Source organism: Mesoplodon mirus, assembly GCF_964341445.2.
Source record: "Mesoplodon mirus genome assembly, chromosome: 3".
NCBI lineage: Eukaryota > Metazoa > Chordata > Mammalia > Artiodactyla > Ziphiidae > Mesoplodon > Mesoplodon mirus.
Window position 1 is genome coordinate 17309871 of NC_138978.1, and position 16266 is coordinate 17326136.

General features: G+C 53.9%; 1 protein-coding gene across 2 annotated transcripts in view; it reads left to right on the top strand.

Annotated features, from left to right (window-relative positions):
- The window catches only part of PAX7 (paired box 7), a gene marked incomplete at both ends in the record, with an annotated part of 98945 nt that overhangs the window by 41726 nt on the left and 40953 nt on the right, over window positions 1–16266 (top strand). For both annotated transcript variants that reach the window (XM_082614445.1, XM_082614446.1), the window contains one exon: window positions 12200–12399. In XM_082614445.1, the coding sequence (XP_082470571.1) occupies window positions 12200–12399 (200 nt within the window). The remainder of the gene's footprint in view (window positions 1–12199; window positions 12400–16266) is intronic.

Consider the following 16266-nt stretch of genomic DNA (forward strand, 5'->3'; position numbering starts at 1 on the left):
CCTTCTCAGGGTCATTCTTAGAGACCCAGGAGGACTTCTGGTTTTCAGGGATGGGGAAAAGGGGGCCCAGAGAGGGGTTTAGACTTGCCAAAGTCACACAGCAAGTTGGAGACAAAGTCAGGAGCAAACTTCAGGGTTCCAGTCTGGAATCCCCTAGTCTTTCCAAGCAGCCCACAGGCTCCCTGGAGACCCTCCTCTGGGCAAGGTAATAGTCCCCTCCTCTGGCTGGGGTGCCAGCTGCCTGTAGCAGGCCTGGGGGTGTCACGTCTGCAGTGACTATCTGTATTTTAATCTGGAGTTCCCGGTGGCAGCAATAGGTGGAGAAGTAACTCAAGTTGAAGGCTTTGGTGTTGGTCTACAGAGGGGAAGTCTGTTCTGTTAGGTGGGCTTCCCAGGTAAAGCTTTCTGTTTTAAGGAGGAAGGCTGGCCTCCATTAAGCGATGTTAAAGGTCTGACTTGTTTTTCCAGTGATCCTGCTTCACTTTCAAACCCATGCTCACAGCACTGCCCACCTGTATGAGTGGTTCTCTTCAAAGGCGGTAGGGTTCTGAGAAATCCGCTTGTTTCCGTGGTGGACAGTAACTGCTATGGCTTTTGTCCGTGTGGGTCTGTGGGGCACCCAGTAGGTGCACCTTGATATGCAATGTGATGTTAGGTTTCAGAGCTTTCTGGGAGGCCCATTTAAAGAAAGATGGAGGGCTTCCCTGGTGGCGCAGTGGTTGAGAGTCCGCCTGCTGATGCAGGGGACACGGGTTCGTGCCCCAGTGCGGGAAGATGCCACATGCCGCGGAGCAGCTGGGCCCGTGACCCATGGCCGCTGAGCCTGCGCGTCCAGAGCCTGTGCTCCGCAACGGGAGAGGCCACAGCAGTGGGAGGCCCGCGTACCGCAAAAAAAAAAAAAGAAAGATGGAGGTGGGGCTGGATGGAAGTTGGATCGCTAGAAATGGCTCCCGAGGGAAAAGGAATCAGCCCAGAGTCCCGAGAGAGAACCTATGACTTGGAGGAAGCTTGAGTCATTTCTCCTTGTTGTGTTTGGGAGGGCAAGGTCCATGGTTTCTTCGTTTAACTGACAGCTGCAGTTCCCATGGAGATTGTTATTAAGAACATTCTAGAATGAAAGGAACTCAGAGCTATGCCCAGTCACCCCACCCTGGGGTAATGCCCAGTTATAACAGAAGAAATATAGTTTCCAACTTTAAGAAGCTGCCAGTCTTATTGTGAAGGTGAAGCCTCTACTCTGGAGTGTCCCCAACTTGATGGGGGAGACCTAGTTCCCATCCTCGAGAAGTTCAAATAAACCTTTTGCGAACTGGATGATAAGGTAAACAGAACACAAGCCTTAAAACATCGGGACTTCCCTGGTGGTCCAGTGGTTAAGACTACACGCTTCCAATTCAGGGGGCACGGGTTCGATCCCTGGTCGGGGAACTAAGATCCCGCATGCCGTGAGGTGTGGCGAAAAACTAAAAACAAACAAACAAAAAACCCCACAAACTTAATTGTCAGCGCCCAGCAGGAGTCGAGGCCATGTGCTGAGAGGGTGGCATGGGGGGCAAATGCCACAGGGATTCCAGGAGAGCGCTCAGGGTGTGGCAGTCATGGAGGGCTTCCTGGACTAGGTGGACTTCAAGTCCAGACTTGAAGGATGGGGGAAATGAGAGACAGTAGGAGTAGTGTGAGGGCACCATCCCAGGCCACCACGGGGTACAAAGGCCTGGCAGTGACCTTCAGGGGAGGAGGCACATTTGGGGCCGGGCAGGGAGGACCCTGAATGCCAGGCTCACAGGGGTCACCTTGATGGTGAAGACAGGGACTCAGGGGCAAGCTGCCCAGTTTAATTGTCAGTCTGCCACTAAGTTAGTCCCTCTGAGCCTCAGTTTCCTCATCTGTAACGTGGGACTCATAGTAACACTCACCTTTTAGAGTTATCATGGGACCACGTGACTTACCACGGGAAAGGCACATAGCTCAAAACACATCAGCAGCTCTTTTTCTGTTTATTCTCCTGTGGCCTTCCCGCCCGGTCGTGCTGTAGGAGACTTTGTGTGGTCACAGAGCCCAGTCTTCGGGGTTCAGTGAGCCCCAGGTTTAAGCCCTTCCTCAGAGCTGAGCCTGGAGGCAGGAGGGTTGATGGATGGAGCCGGGGTCCTGAAACCATTTTCCATCCCACCTTCTGTGACGACTTTCCAGTGGCTGCAGCCTTCCAGGCTCCAGCTTTGAGGAGGGGGAGTGGAGGTCGGGAGGTGGAGGAAGGAGGGTCTGGGCAGGCTTGACTTCCCAGGCGTGTGGTCCTTTCACAGGGGCTTTGTGGGCCTCTGACGGGTGGCCAGCCTGCCTCTTCCTTGCCGCCACGCAGGGCGGCTTCGTCTGGCCACTGGGGCCCCAGCTGCTGCCATTTCTCCTTCACTGATTTGGAGGCCTCACCCCAGGCCTCTCCCAGCCCAGCTTTCTGAGTTCCTGCCTTGGCCCCTTTGTGCCTGCCAGCATTGGTGCCCCAGCTGGATGGCTTACTTGAGACCCTTGCACCTCTCCTCTCCATGGGCACCACTTGCTCCTGGGATGGCTCCCCCTGGGGATGGGATGCGGGGTCTGTGGGTGTGGCTGGGTTTGTGCAAAGCCTCCACCCTAGGAGAATAAGGAAGGAATGACAAAGGGGTATTCATTCATTTGTTCACGCATGCGTGCATACCTGCATGCCTTGCCTTGTGTTTTGTGCCAGGCAAATGTGCTCCGGAGGTAGATGAAGTTCTCATTGTATTCGGGCATTAATCGTAATAGCAATAATAATAACAACTAACATATGTTGAGCACTTACTGTATACATGGTAGTGTTGTAAGCCTTGTCTTGCAGTAGTTCATTTAATTTTCATGTATGACGACTCTGTGAGGTCAGCACTATGTGATTTTCCTCCTTTTACAGATGAGGAAATTGTGGCCCAGAGGAGCGAAGTAACTTTCCTCAGTGAGTAGGGCAGCAGGCTGTGATCCCTGCATCAGAGGCGCCCCTTGGTGATGTCTCGAGGTTTCCATCTGTGCAGCCACACCAACACCCAGAGGGGCAGGCGGATGGCAGTTCTTACTTCCCGTGGGTGGATGGGGAAATGGAGATGCCATGAGGACAAGTGACACGTTCAGGGTCACACAGCAGGTCGGGGACGGAGCCCAGAGCGCTGGCTCCCCGCCTGCCAGGCTTCTGCCTGAATGAGAAGAGAGACGGGGTCTGCTCAGCCAGGGCTGGGGGGTGCCCATCACCCCCATTCTTGGAGCTCAGCCTCCGGACATAGTTTTCTCTCTTCCTTTCCCCCTTGACTCCCATCACTGCCCCCATTTTAGAAAGGATGAGAACGAGGCTTGGAGTTCAATCACACATTCAGCGTCTCTAGCCGCAGGGGGCAGAGCCAGAATTCAAGCTCAGGTGCTCGGATCCCACAGCTTCTGTTCTGCTCGCCTCTTCCCAGGGTCTGCCGGTGACAGGCTCGGCCACGCTCTGTGAGGCGGAGCCCTGCTGGCAAGCCCCCTTTCAGGAGCCGACAGAGCGGGCTCTGCTGTCTACCCAGCACTCATCACCACTCTTCAGCTTCAACCTCGTGCCCTAAGCAGGCGAACATTAGTTTTGAACTCTCTGTCCCCAGGAAGTCTTCCCTGACCGAGTGCTGGCTCAGACAGTTCCAGCTCTCTACCAACCCACTCTTCTCTCCCACACGTGACTTGGGCTTGGTTCACAGTTTGGTGCAGACAGAGCTCTGGATCCATCATGAGAAAACATGGCTCTGAATTCTGGAGATGCAACTACACAGTACCATTTCAAACAGTACTACTTCCTTCTTCCTAGATAGTCCCCTTCCTGGCAGGAGTGTATAAAGAGTGCCCTCTAGTGCCTGAGGACAGGACCATACTGTGAGCATAGAAGCCACAATCAGAGAATACCCCATGTGGGCCTCGTATTTTGTAATGCAAATCAGCTACCAAAGGTTCAGAGTTTAAAAAAAAAAAAAGGCAGCCTGCTGGGGTTTGATGGGGACTTCCGGGAGAAGGAAAAGTTTTCTCACGTTTAGGTTATGAACAAAGTGAGAGTTCCACCCAGGCGTCCTAAAGACACTCTCCTCCCTTCCCTCTCCTGGAGTTGGCAGAGTGAAGTTGGGTCTCCGTCAGTCGCTGAGAAATAGCATAGGATTTGGAGCCAGACGGAACCTATTTGGACCCCTACCTCACCAATGCCTCCCCACCCCTCGGGAGGCCTCTTAGAGAGCAGGACTGAAATGAATCCACGGGGACAGTTTGGCTGAGCCCCAGCCGTGAGGGCACAGAGGTGGGCACCCCAGACCCAGATGGAGAGGGTGCCGTCCTCCAGAAGGCTTCCTGGAGGAATGGTCCCAAACTGAGTGGGAAAATGACGAGCCTTGATGGAAGCTCACACTTGCTGAGCACTCGCTTGTCCCTGGCACTCTTTCCTGGCCTTAATATACTCCCTCATTTACTCATCCCTTCCGTTATTCAACAAATATTTGGGTGTCCACTTTATGCCAAGCACTGGAGATTCAGCAGTGAACAAAAGAGACAAAAACGCCCAGCTGCTTGGAGCTTGCACTCTAGTGAGGGCCAGGATGATGCGGGGAGGGGGTTGGGGACGGGCAGTAAAATGGAATATTTAGCATATCTGACTGTGCTATGTGCCATGGAAAAACTGCAAAGCAAGGAAAGTGGTTCTTGGGGGGGAGGGGATTCCTATCATTATCCATATTTTACACGTCAGAATCCAGGCAAACTGTGTCGGGAGCCTATGGTGGTTTTTTTTTTTTTTTTTTTTTTTTTTTTGTCGCGCCGCTTGGCTTGCAGGATCTTAGTTCCAGGACCAGGATCGGACCGCGCCCGCTGCAGTGGAAGCACAGAGTCTTAACCACTGGACCGCCAGGGAAGTCCCAGCAATGCTTTTCAATGCCCTGCTCCAGCCAGCAGCAAACTGCAGGCCAAGAAGGGAATGGGAAGGGTGTTCCAGGCGGAGGGTACAGCCTGTGCAAAGGCCCACGATTGCTGGGGCTGGAGACAACTGCTGGAGTCCAGGGAGAGATGGACAGGTTCTGGGGCAAGGCCAAGGGTGGAGTGGCGGGGTGGGTTCTCAGTTAACCAGGATGCTGAATCACCCGCTTCTGGTGCTGGGCTGACTGCCTGTGAGGCGTGATGGGAAAGCAAAGGGGTTATTAAGGACTCCTAAGGTCTGTGACCTGGATGCCTGGGTGCTGGTGCTGAGAAGGGTACCCCAGAGTAGTTTGGGCAGAGAAGGTGAGTGGGAGGGGTCGCTTCCAGGGAGGTGTAACTAGGAGTCTGATTCCCTCCTCTCCATCCACCCCCTTCACCAGGCCTTGGGTGCTGTCTGGTCCAGCTCCCGCTGGCCCTACTGAGCTGCAGGAACACCACGCTGGTTACAGCTGAGCAGTTCCTGTGGAGGGGCTGGGAGGGCGCCCGCCACAGCCCCTGCTCGCTGGGCCCCCAGCTGAGCTGTAAATGACTTTTCCATTTTCCAAGACCTGCGCCCAGGCCTGCTTGGTATTCAGGGACACCCAGCCCACACTCGCTGGCTCTCGGCTGTGCCCGAATTACTTGATTAAAACGCATATCAACTATTATGTGATTCATTTCTCTGCTGCGGCTGTGAGCTGGCCTATGTTAAACTGTAATAAAGGCTGGGCTGGGAGGCTGCGGGGACGGGGGAGCTCAGGAGCGGGGTGGGAGGGCGTCCCTGAGTTGGGGGGCTGAGATAAGGACCCCAAACCTCAGGGCCACTGCTGGCTTCCACGGATCTTCGATGCCAAGGACTTGGTTTGGAGATGGCTCAGCTCCCTCCAGCCTTTCGGAGAGGTGGGTAGGTCCAGAAATTGTGACCATCTCATTTCCATGCTTTTCTTTGGCAAAAGGGAGAACAGTGAAAGTTTGGGAGGGTGGGATGGAGAAGAAGCCACCTGGGTTTTCATGATCAGAAATGGAATTCTCCATCACCTGGGAATTATAGCAAAGTTGGCTTTCACTGGGCTGGGAGTCCCAAGTCCTGGGTTTTCTTCCCAGCCTCACTGGCCTGAGACTTCACCGACCATCTGTAAAATGGGGCTAATCCTGCCTGCTTGACCCTCCATTGGGAGAGATTAGCGTTGGAACTATGAAAGGGCCTGTAAACTGTAGAGTGCATGCACAAGTATAGGGTCGTGACTACTGCAGCGTGTCAGAGTTTGAAAGGAACTTTCTGAGCATTCTGCCAAGCTCTATTCATTTAAGGAGGCTTTATTATGCCCCTGCTGTGTGCCAGGCATAGTCTCTGCTGGACTCAAGGATCTCCCTGTCCAGTGGGACCAAGAGACCAGAAACAGGCCAGTTTGATGTCTCCCGATGAGCTCTGAGAGCTCCGAGGATGAGAAGTGAAACCAGCCTGGCCTGGATGGACCCAGGGCACCCACCAGCTGGGTTCTGCAGGGTGAACAGGAGTGCACCGATGAAAGGGTGAGGCCTTCCGAGCAGAGGAGGCTGGAGTTCAAAGGCAGGGAGGTGTGAGACAGCCCAGCTGGGTCATTTAGGACACTGAGAGCTGGACAGGTAGTGGTGGGGTGAGTCTGGGCATGTGGGCAGGGCCAGTGATGGTGGGGCCTCGCTGGTGTAACTGAGGCCCCCCATGTCAGTGGCTGTGAAATTCAGCACACTTCAAAGGAGGGGGCAGAGGCTGGGGTAGAGAACAGGAGAGTTGCCCCCCAGCGATTTTCTCTCCACTTCCATCAACCTGGCCTGAGCTGGACTCTGACCTGAGCAGACCTGCTCCTGTCCACCCTGAAGCTTTGACAAGCCAGACTGCTCTTGTCACCCTCTCATCCCTTATTCTATCCTCAGGCTGCTCTCAAATCACAGAGCTGTCTTCCTCGTTTATGCCTGTCCTGGCCCCAGTTCATCTGGAAGTAGTGTTTCCTCCATCAGACTGGGGAATTCCTATCACAGGGGTGAGGCCTCCTCCATCAGATTGGAAGCTTCCTAAGCCAGAGGCTGTTCTTCCCCCGTAAGATCGGGAGGGCCCCGAGGGAGGAGCTGTTTCTTCCTTGCTCTGTAGTGGACTCCTCACATCCCTAAGCAAGACAGGATCTGGGAACCCAGAGAGAGGGTCCCTCATCATATTCCTCTCTTGGGGCTATCCAGACCAGCTCCAGGCTCTGTCCCAACCCCACTGGGACCTTTCTATCCAGAGCTGCTTCAGAGCAGGAAGGCAGGGGCTGCAGATGGCCAGGAGGCTGCTCCCCCACTGGTCACCCCAAATCCAGCCTCTGTTTAATGGATGTGAGCCCATGTCCCCCTCCCTATGTGTCCCCCACCCTGTGCCAGCTGCCCAGGCTTCACCAAGAGGCAACCAGCTTCCAATGCATGGAGGACTCAGCCCCAGACAGCAGGGCCTCTCTGTGGCCAAGTCCACCTAATCCTATTAATTTAACTCGGAGGCTAAAGGGTTCCCAGGGGTGGGGAGGGGGAGAGGCAGCACAGGGGAAACCAAAGTGAAGGTGATGGGGTGGCATCAGGGCTCTTTGTGTCCCTTCTGCCAGTCCAGTGGGACCAAGAGACCCATCAACAGGCAAGTTTGATGTCTCCTGATGAGCTTTGAGAGCTCCAAGGATGAGCAGTGAAACCAGCCTGGCCTGTATGGGCCCGGAAGTCTTCCTGGGGGAGGACACCCACCATCTGGGTTCTGCTGGATGAGTAGGAGTGCGCTGATGCTCCTTTTTTCTGTTATTCTCATCATTATTCTCATCAATAATAATAATCACCCTCATGTGCCCTTTACATGTTCCAGATTACTCCCATAGTCTTCATTTCATTCTGTCCTCAGAGCAGTCCAGTGAGGCATGCAGGGATGTATCATTATCCTCATTTTTACCTCCGAGACAGTGGAGGTCCAGAGAGAGGATGCAACTTGTCCAAAGCCACACAGCAAGGGTGGAGACAGAGCTCAGAATCCAGGTGTCAGGCCTCCGAGGAAAGGACTCTTGACGAGACCAGAGCCGCCCCAGGGGGCTCCCGAAACTCCCTCTCCACCTGTCCTCCCGCCCCATCCCTCTCCAGGAATGAGCATGGGCTTACTGGCTGTGTGGCCGCTCTCAAGTTACTGAACCTTTCTGTGCTTTGTTTCCCTATTTGTAAAAGAACCAATAGTGCCAGCTTCATAGACCTGCCATGAGGATGGCACACCAAAGAATGGCTCCAACCTAGTATAGGGGGTCTCTTCCCCTGGGATGGGCCAGGATGGAGGCGGGAGATCTTTTCCAGGGGCCTGAAGTCACAGACTGTAGTCCAGCTCTCTTGAGATCTCTCTGGATCTCCCAGCTACTGGGACACGGCCCTGCTGTCCCCACTCAGCATCCAGAAGGTTGTTATGGCAACCACCATCATCCTAGTGGATCATTCCAGATCTTTGCAATCAACAGAGACTTGTGGGCCCTGCTCTGCCTTTTCTAGTCTGGGTTTCCATCTGGGTGTCTCTCTGGGCTTGAGGAGATCCCAGATCTGTGCTCAGTAAGGGGCAGGACGGACAGGGAGATGAGGAAGAAGTAAACACAGAATTCCATGAAGCACCTAGAAAGCCAGAAGTACTTTGAGTGGCAAGAGCATCCGATGCACGTGGGGCCTGAGTGGGCACTGAGGCTGGGCAAGGTCTGGTAACAGAAGCACCTAGAACTTTTCTCCAGTCAGTCATTTGCTAACTGCACTTATGATTTTGGTTACAGTCCTACAGCCTATTCTATTATTTCCTTAATATTTTACTTGGTGCAGAAGTATCTTTAAAAACTGAATTCAAGGAAACGAATTCTCTTGTAAATGAAATATGCCTGTCACGTCCTATAAACGGATGGGAGCCATAAAAACAAATATCCTAAAAACAAACAATGTCATTAAATTCTACCTGGAGACTAGTGCGTGCAGAAAGATCTTGAGGCCTGTCCTCTCCTTGCTAAAAAGCGAGACCAGCGGTGCTAAAGACACACTGTCCTGTGGGGTAGCCACCAGCCCCGTGCGGCTAAGTAAATTTGAAGGAAAATGAAATAAAATAAAAAACTCGGATCTTCAGTTGCACTAGACACATTTCAAGTGCTCGGTCTACACGTGGCTGATACTACCGTATTGAACCGCACAGACCTAGAACATTTCCATCATCACAGAAAGTTCTATTGGACGGCGCTGCTCTAAACTGAACTGAGACTTAATCAGGCTGGGGTCTCTCCCAGGACAGGGCTGTGCCTTCTCCATCAGGCTGGGGCTCTCCATCTCCTCCCCAATCTGACCTCACAGCTCTGAGTATGATCTCTGCCCATAGGTTTTGCCCCCAGCAGCCCTGCTCCCCATCTCAGCTCCTGTCCGAGCCCAAGGGTCCCCACTGGGGGACAGAGCCCGGTGTCCCATTCCCCATCTACAGGCTGGCCTCCCTTCCTGCCTGCCAATCTCAGCTTTCTCCTTCTGAGGCCCCAAGGGCTCTCTCCTTGTCGTCGTCAGAAAATCGAAGTTATGCAGTGAGTTTCAGGAAGTGAATCCTTGGGATTAGCTGTATTTGGCTCTGAGCCCCAGACGTGCTGGGGAAAGCACCCCAGCATGCCAGCTGTGACTGTTCTGGCCTCCTCTTAGTGACAGGGAGCTGGGCAGCTGGGAAAGGGCAGGGGGGTGGCTGGGACCGCAGGTCTCTGCCTTTAGGGGTGAGGCAGGCAGCGATGAAGGCAGGTCTCCTTGCCATTGGTTCCCTTGTTGTGTGGCGTCACAATCAGCGGCCAGTGAAAAGCAGGGATGGCCTCCCAATGGCCGTGTCAGCAGGATGGGGGAAAGGGGATCTGGGGCAGAGGGGCATTGCCTCTGGGGGATGCAGCATCATGGGGATGCAGCCCCATGATGGCATCACGCATCATGCCCTTTGACACGCCAGGCCTTTGCACATACTCTTCCCCTGCCTGGAATGCCTTTCCCTTCACCTCCACTTGACATCTAAGAGGTTGCATTAGGTGTTTTGTTTTTTTCAGGGATGGGGGGACAGCTGTCCCTTGTGGGAGGAGCCTAGACCTATCTGTATAACCAACATTTGAAGCCACTGGGTAAGAACAGGGTGGGGGACAGGAGAGCAGGGTCTGCGTGTGGGTGTGGACAGTTGCTGAGGGACTTTGGGTGTGTCATGTTCCTTCCCTGTGACTCAGTTTCTCCCATCTGTAGTGTGAGCACATGATCTCTGAGGCTCTTCCAGCTTGACTCAGTTGAGCTTCCAGAACACAGATTACGTAGTCTGCGCATGACACATAGCAGGTGCACTGTCAATGCTCTGGGGAAAGAATGAATGACAAAACCTAGATGTACTTCCAGAAATACCAAAGATGGAGATGGAAAGGGAGGGGAGGGAGAAATGAAACAAGAAAAGGGAGAAAGCAGGAGTGGGGAGGAGGAAGACCATCTCCGCCTGCTTTCTCTTTTCCCTTCCTTGGTTTCCTCTTCTCACCAGCCCCCTCCTCCACGCTCCTGAGGGTGCAGCTTCAGATCCCTGGCTAGGGAGCTCTTTGCTAGCATTCCTTCTGCTGGATCAGGGGTGGGCAGGAGGCCCAAGCTTGACGGGGGTGGAGAGTCAGTTCGGCCCCCAGGGAGTCTTCAGCCCCGACTGCGGAGGAGCTTGATCAAGCCCTTCTTGCAGCCTCCATCACCTGGACCTGGAACAGAAGTAAATTCCTGGGCCTCCCTGGTGGCGCAGTGGTTGAGAGTCCGCCTGCCGATGCAGGGGATACGGGTTCGTGCCCCGGTCTGGGAGGATCCCATATGCCGCGGAGCAGCTGGGCCCGTGAGCCATGGCCGCTGGGCCTGCGCGTCCGGAGCCTGTGCTCCGCAACGGGGGAGGCCACAACAGTGAGAGGCCCGCATACCGCAAAAAAAAAAAAAAAAAAAAAAAAAAAGAAGTAAATTCCTGTCCTGACAGCCCGTCCAGGGCCAGGCTGCTGGGCTCTGTCTGCACAGGAAGCAAAGGCCTTCACCTACCCCTAGGCTCCAGGGTGGAAATTAATGGGGATGATGTGGTGGAGTCATGGCTATGGCCAAGGTCATCAGGTGAGGTCTCCTCCAGCCTGTAATATCACTCAGTGATCCTGGAACATCCGAGGAAGGGCCTGGGTGTAGAAGTCACATAGTCCAAACGCTTCATACTGTAAATGGGGAAACTGAGACCCAAGGAGGGAAGGTAGCCTTCCTAGGGTCACAGTTCAGGGCATTTGGGAGAGAACCAAGCCTGGAATCTAAGCTTCCTGACTGCCAGCCCTGGGCACAAGCATCTGCTCCCTTCCTGCATCCTTTCCTTTCTTCCTGCTTCTTCCTTTCGTTAGTTTTTGCAATATTTTCCAAAAATGCAATAGTGGCATTGTTTAAATGATCATCATTTAAGAAATACTAAACTATAAATAAGTGGTTTTTGTTGTTGTTTTTTTGCGGTACGTGGGCCTCTCACTGTTGTGGCCTCTCCCGTTGCGGAGCACAGGCTCCGGACGCGCAGGCTCAGCGGGCCCAGCTGCTCCGCGGCATGTGGGATCTTCCCGGACCGGGGCACGAACCCGTGTCCCCTGTATCAGCAGGCGGACTCTCAACAACTGCGCCACCAGGAAAGCCCCCTATAAATAAGTTTTAAAAAGAAAACAAAAATTTTGTCACCCTGAAGGTTAACATTTGTTAGTCTTTTGAGTGTAGTGTTCCATAATGTATTATGCATGCTTTTTCCAAAAGTGGGATTGATCTCCACACACTGGTTGTACATTGCCTTCTTCTTAAAGTCAGGTTTATTGAGGTGCAGTGAATATTCAGTAAAATTCTCCCCCTTTTGGAGAATATAGTTCTAAGAATTTTGACAAGTGTGTTTCATCATGAAACCATCCCGAGTGCTATGTCATGGACATCCTTCCGTGTCAGTAGAAATAACCTAAATGCCCAACTACAGGGGTTATTTTTTTTAAAGGAATGGCTGGGCCATAAGGTATTTAACCAATCCCCTAAGGTTGGGCAGAGAGGTTGCTTCCCAGCCTTCACGCTGATAAATAGTGCCAGGGGGAGCATCCTTCCTGTGCTCAGGAGGGGTCTGAGCCTCAGTGCCGTGGTGGCCTGAAGGTGTGCACAAAGCACCCCTCCATCTCACTGGGCCCCCACCCTCTTCCTCCCTCTCACCTGGCTGTAGGCAACCGTCTGGATGAGGGCTCGGACGTGGAGTCAGAACCCGACCTCCCTCTGAAACGTAAGCAGCGCCGCAGTCGGACCACGTTCACAGCCGAGCAGCTGGAGGAGCTGGAAAAGGCCTTCGAGAGGACTCACTACCCGGACATCTACACCCGGGAGGAGCTGGCGCAGAGGACCAAGCTGACGGAGGCACGAGTGCAGGTGAGGGGGCGCCTGGGGCTTTGTGCTGTGGGCATCATCCAGAGACCAGGATTGGGAAGGTGGGAGTGGCCAGGGTCAGAGGGTTTAGTGGGCACCCCCCAGAGTGGGGATGGAGGTTCTGCAGCAAGTGATCCAGGAACCGTGTAGGCAAGTGTTGCCCTGGCACTTGGTACAGAGTAAATGGGCAGCGAATGTTGACTGATTAACTAATCCCTAGGCAGTCCCAGGGAAGCCAGGAGCTGCGGTGAGGACTTGGATTGCCTTCATCCTCCTGCTGACAAGAACTTCGTGGGGGTGGGGGGAAGGGGGGAAGGAGGGATGGAGGGAGAGACAGAAAGGGAAGGAGAAAAGGGTGAGGGAGGGAGGGAGGAAGGACATTGGTTCAGCCACAAGAGAGGGAGCTCAGGGAGTAGAAAACTCTCCAAATCTCTGAGGAGGGGAGGAAGTACTCAGGACAAAAATTCCAGAACAGACGTAGCTTCCTAAGATGGGTAATGAGTTTCCTGTTATGGGAAGCATGCAAGTGACTGGGAGCATGTTCCTGGTGAGTTAGAAGCATGCGGGGGAGGGTGGGCAGACCTAGAACACGCCCTCCACACCCTCAAAGTGCGTGGCTCCTAATCAATGGGCCGGGGGAAAGGAGGGCATAGAAAGAGCAGAGTCTGTCTGGGGTTCAAGGCCTGCAGTGGGGTGGGGGGACTTGCCTCCGCTCCCCAAGCTGAGCTCTCAGATTCCACGAGGTCTACAGTTCTCTAAGTCAGAGTCTCTAGGGGCCCGGCTGGGACGGGCTCAGGCTGGGTGGGTCGGGGAGGTTGCAGAGGAGGAAGAGAGGGGTCTGATGAACAGCTCCTGGGGGAGCCCGTTCTTGGCCTGGCTTCTCCGTGAATGGGGGAGGCGGGTCTACAGAGGTCCCGCCCCCAACTGCTCACTGGGGGCGCTTCTATCTTATCCAAGGGGGGACCAGCCTTTGTTGGGCACCTACCTTATGCCAGCTGCAGTGCTGGGGGCTACTCCCACGTGACCTGGTGGAAGCGCAGCCCGCCTTCTCAGGTCGGGATGGCCACTCCCCAAGCCGCAGGCACAGAAACTGAGGCTCAGAGAAGCGACATGGGGGGGATACAGAGCTCAGCAGAGGCTGAGCTGGGCCTGGAACTCAAGCCTGATGGATGCCAAGCCCAGGTTCTAGCCATCCAGAAGGAAGAAATGGACTCAGAGCCTGGGATTTGAAAAGCAATAAAGTTCTAGAAGCAAACTGGCATTTAAGCAATCCGGGGACCAGCGTACCTCTCTCTGCCCTCCCCACCCCCATCTTGGAGTGGGGGACCCTTGGCTGCCACTGAGGGAGATCCTGAGGGGAAGGGGGCAGGCGGCAGCAGCCAGCTCAGCTCATTCCTTCCCCTCCTCTCCGGGGTGATACCCGAGCCTGCCCCCCAGCCCCCAGCCTCCCTCCCCCGCCTCTGATCCTCCTGCAGCTGTTCTGGGCACATTCCTGGGTGCTTTCTCATTCCCACGTCTGGTGGCCACGGCTGCTTCCCACCACCTGGAAGCCTGACCGCTCCTTGTAAAATTTCCTGGCTGTCAGGGCAGTGCTTTTATTGGCCCAGGGGACTCAGAAACAGGTGTCACTCAAGGTCCAAGGATGGAGGGGGGCCTGGGAACAGGGTGGGCAGCCAGAGCCCAGGCAAACTCACGGTGAGGGGACCAAGGCCGCCGTCCTCCGCGTGCTGACTACTCTATCAGGCTCTGAGCTCCCCCAGGGCGGGGCGGGGTCTCCCCCCTCAGGCTCTGAGCTCCTCCAGGGCGGGGCGGGGTCTCCCCACAACACTTAGCCTGAGAACTTGGCCTGATCCCAGCAGAGGAGGGATCAATACATGTTGAGTTTTTTAAAAATGAACAAAGGCGGACCCAAAAATCAAGACAGGGATAACAGAATATTTGTCCCAGAGAAGAGAAGGCTTGGAGGACACGGCTGCTCTGAGAGGCCCCTCGGAGTTGGGGGGAGACCAGGGCCGATAGGACAATGTCCTAAATCCCATATAAAGGTCTGCAGGGACTAAAACACAAGATCGGGAGCCACAGACCAGGTTCCCATCAGTTTCTGCCTCTGCTCAGCTGTGTCACCTTCAACAGGTCAGCTTCCTTTCCTGAGACTTAGTCTCCCATCTATAAATAAAGGGATCAAACTAAATGAGCACTAAGGCTCCTTAAAGTTCTAGGATCCTAACTTATTGACGATCAGAGCCGTCTTGTGAGGTGATGAGATCCCTGTAACCGGAAGTGTGCACGGAAAAGTGCAATGTCCAGTGGATCGGAGACCCTGGGGAGAGGGTTCCTGCTGTGGACAAGGGGGCAGGGACCTTGAAGCCCTCTAAGCACTGCTTTGATTTTAGGGCTGTATACTTTTAAGGTCTTGGCGTCTGATTCTAAGAGTCTATGATTCGGGGATTTTGCAGTCCTATGCCATCACATTTCAATGGTGCCGGGAGACGGGATACTGGAGTGGGTCAGAGTGGTCTCGGAGCCAGACGCCCATGTGTGAATTCCAGCTCTATCACTTACTCCCTCGGTCCTCAGTTCCCTCATCTGCAAAATGGAGATGACAAAAATAGGGTCCCCTTTGTCCTGAGGATTAAATGATTGCACATAAACACACAGACACAGAGTCAGGAAGTGCTTGGCACACAGAAGTGCCCTGAGTAGGGGCCATTATTATTAAACTCCACCTATTCTTAGTGGTTTCAATTCTGGCCACCCTTGAAACTCCAGGTTCATTCATCTGGCAGTCATATTGGGTACCTACTATGTGCCAGACACTGTTCTAAGCACAGGGGACTCAGCAGACAAGAAATCCCTGCTGTCATGGGGCTGATGTCCAAATAAGCAAGGAAGCAGGTAAATATATGTCAGGCGGGGTTCTATCAGTCAAGTGTGTCACCCCCTCTGCCTCCCTTCCAGCCCTGCTCCCCAGCAGAGGGTCGGGAGCCTCCTTGTGAAGCCTGCAGGGCATTATATGGTGTTATATGGTACCCCCGATGGCTGGTGGAGACGCCCCATCTCAGCCCGCAGAAAGCCCAACCACCATGAAGGGTAGGAAAGGGGCGTGAGGCGGGAGGACGCATGCCTAGGGAACAATGACTCCTTTCCCTGGAAGAATCTTCATTTCTAAACAACTGGGGTCCCAAAGCCAACCTTTGCGTACATCTTCCTTGCAGGTAAACAAATCTATTTAGTCCTGAGCTCCAAGATCCCTGAGCCTGTGTGTTTCTTCTAGAAACAGAGGCTGCAGGTCTGACAGGTCCCGAGGCCACCCCAGGTGTCTCCCACAACTGCCTATGAAAACATCTCATCCTTCAGATGACCAGCACCAAGAGACCAGGGCTGTGTGCAACTCTTTACATATGGCCCCAGATCAGAACCCTGCTATTTGCTTGGGGGTGGGCTGGGCGCATTCTGAACAGAATTCCATTTTGGAGGCACTAGAGGGACTGGCTAAGTAATAACTTACGCCAGATCTTTTCATTACACTAGGTGACATTTATGATGCATTTCTAGGTGCCAGGCACAATGCTCAGCGCCCTACATGCGTTATCTTCATCATTCTCACTGTAATCCTAGGAGGTGGGGACGATTAGTCTCTCCATTTCGTAGGTGAGAAACCTGAGATTTCACTAAGAGAAGCAACTTCCTAAAGACACACGTAATAAGTGACTGTCCTGGGACCCAAGCCCAAGTCTGTCCATCGTGTTCTTTTCCTCGGTGCTACATTGAAAGAAGGGCCAGGTGAAATGTTCAACTCGGTAAACTGATGCTTCCTACAGTGTCCTGCTACCAGGGCTAGGTGTTGAGGGAAGGACCAAAAGTAAATGA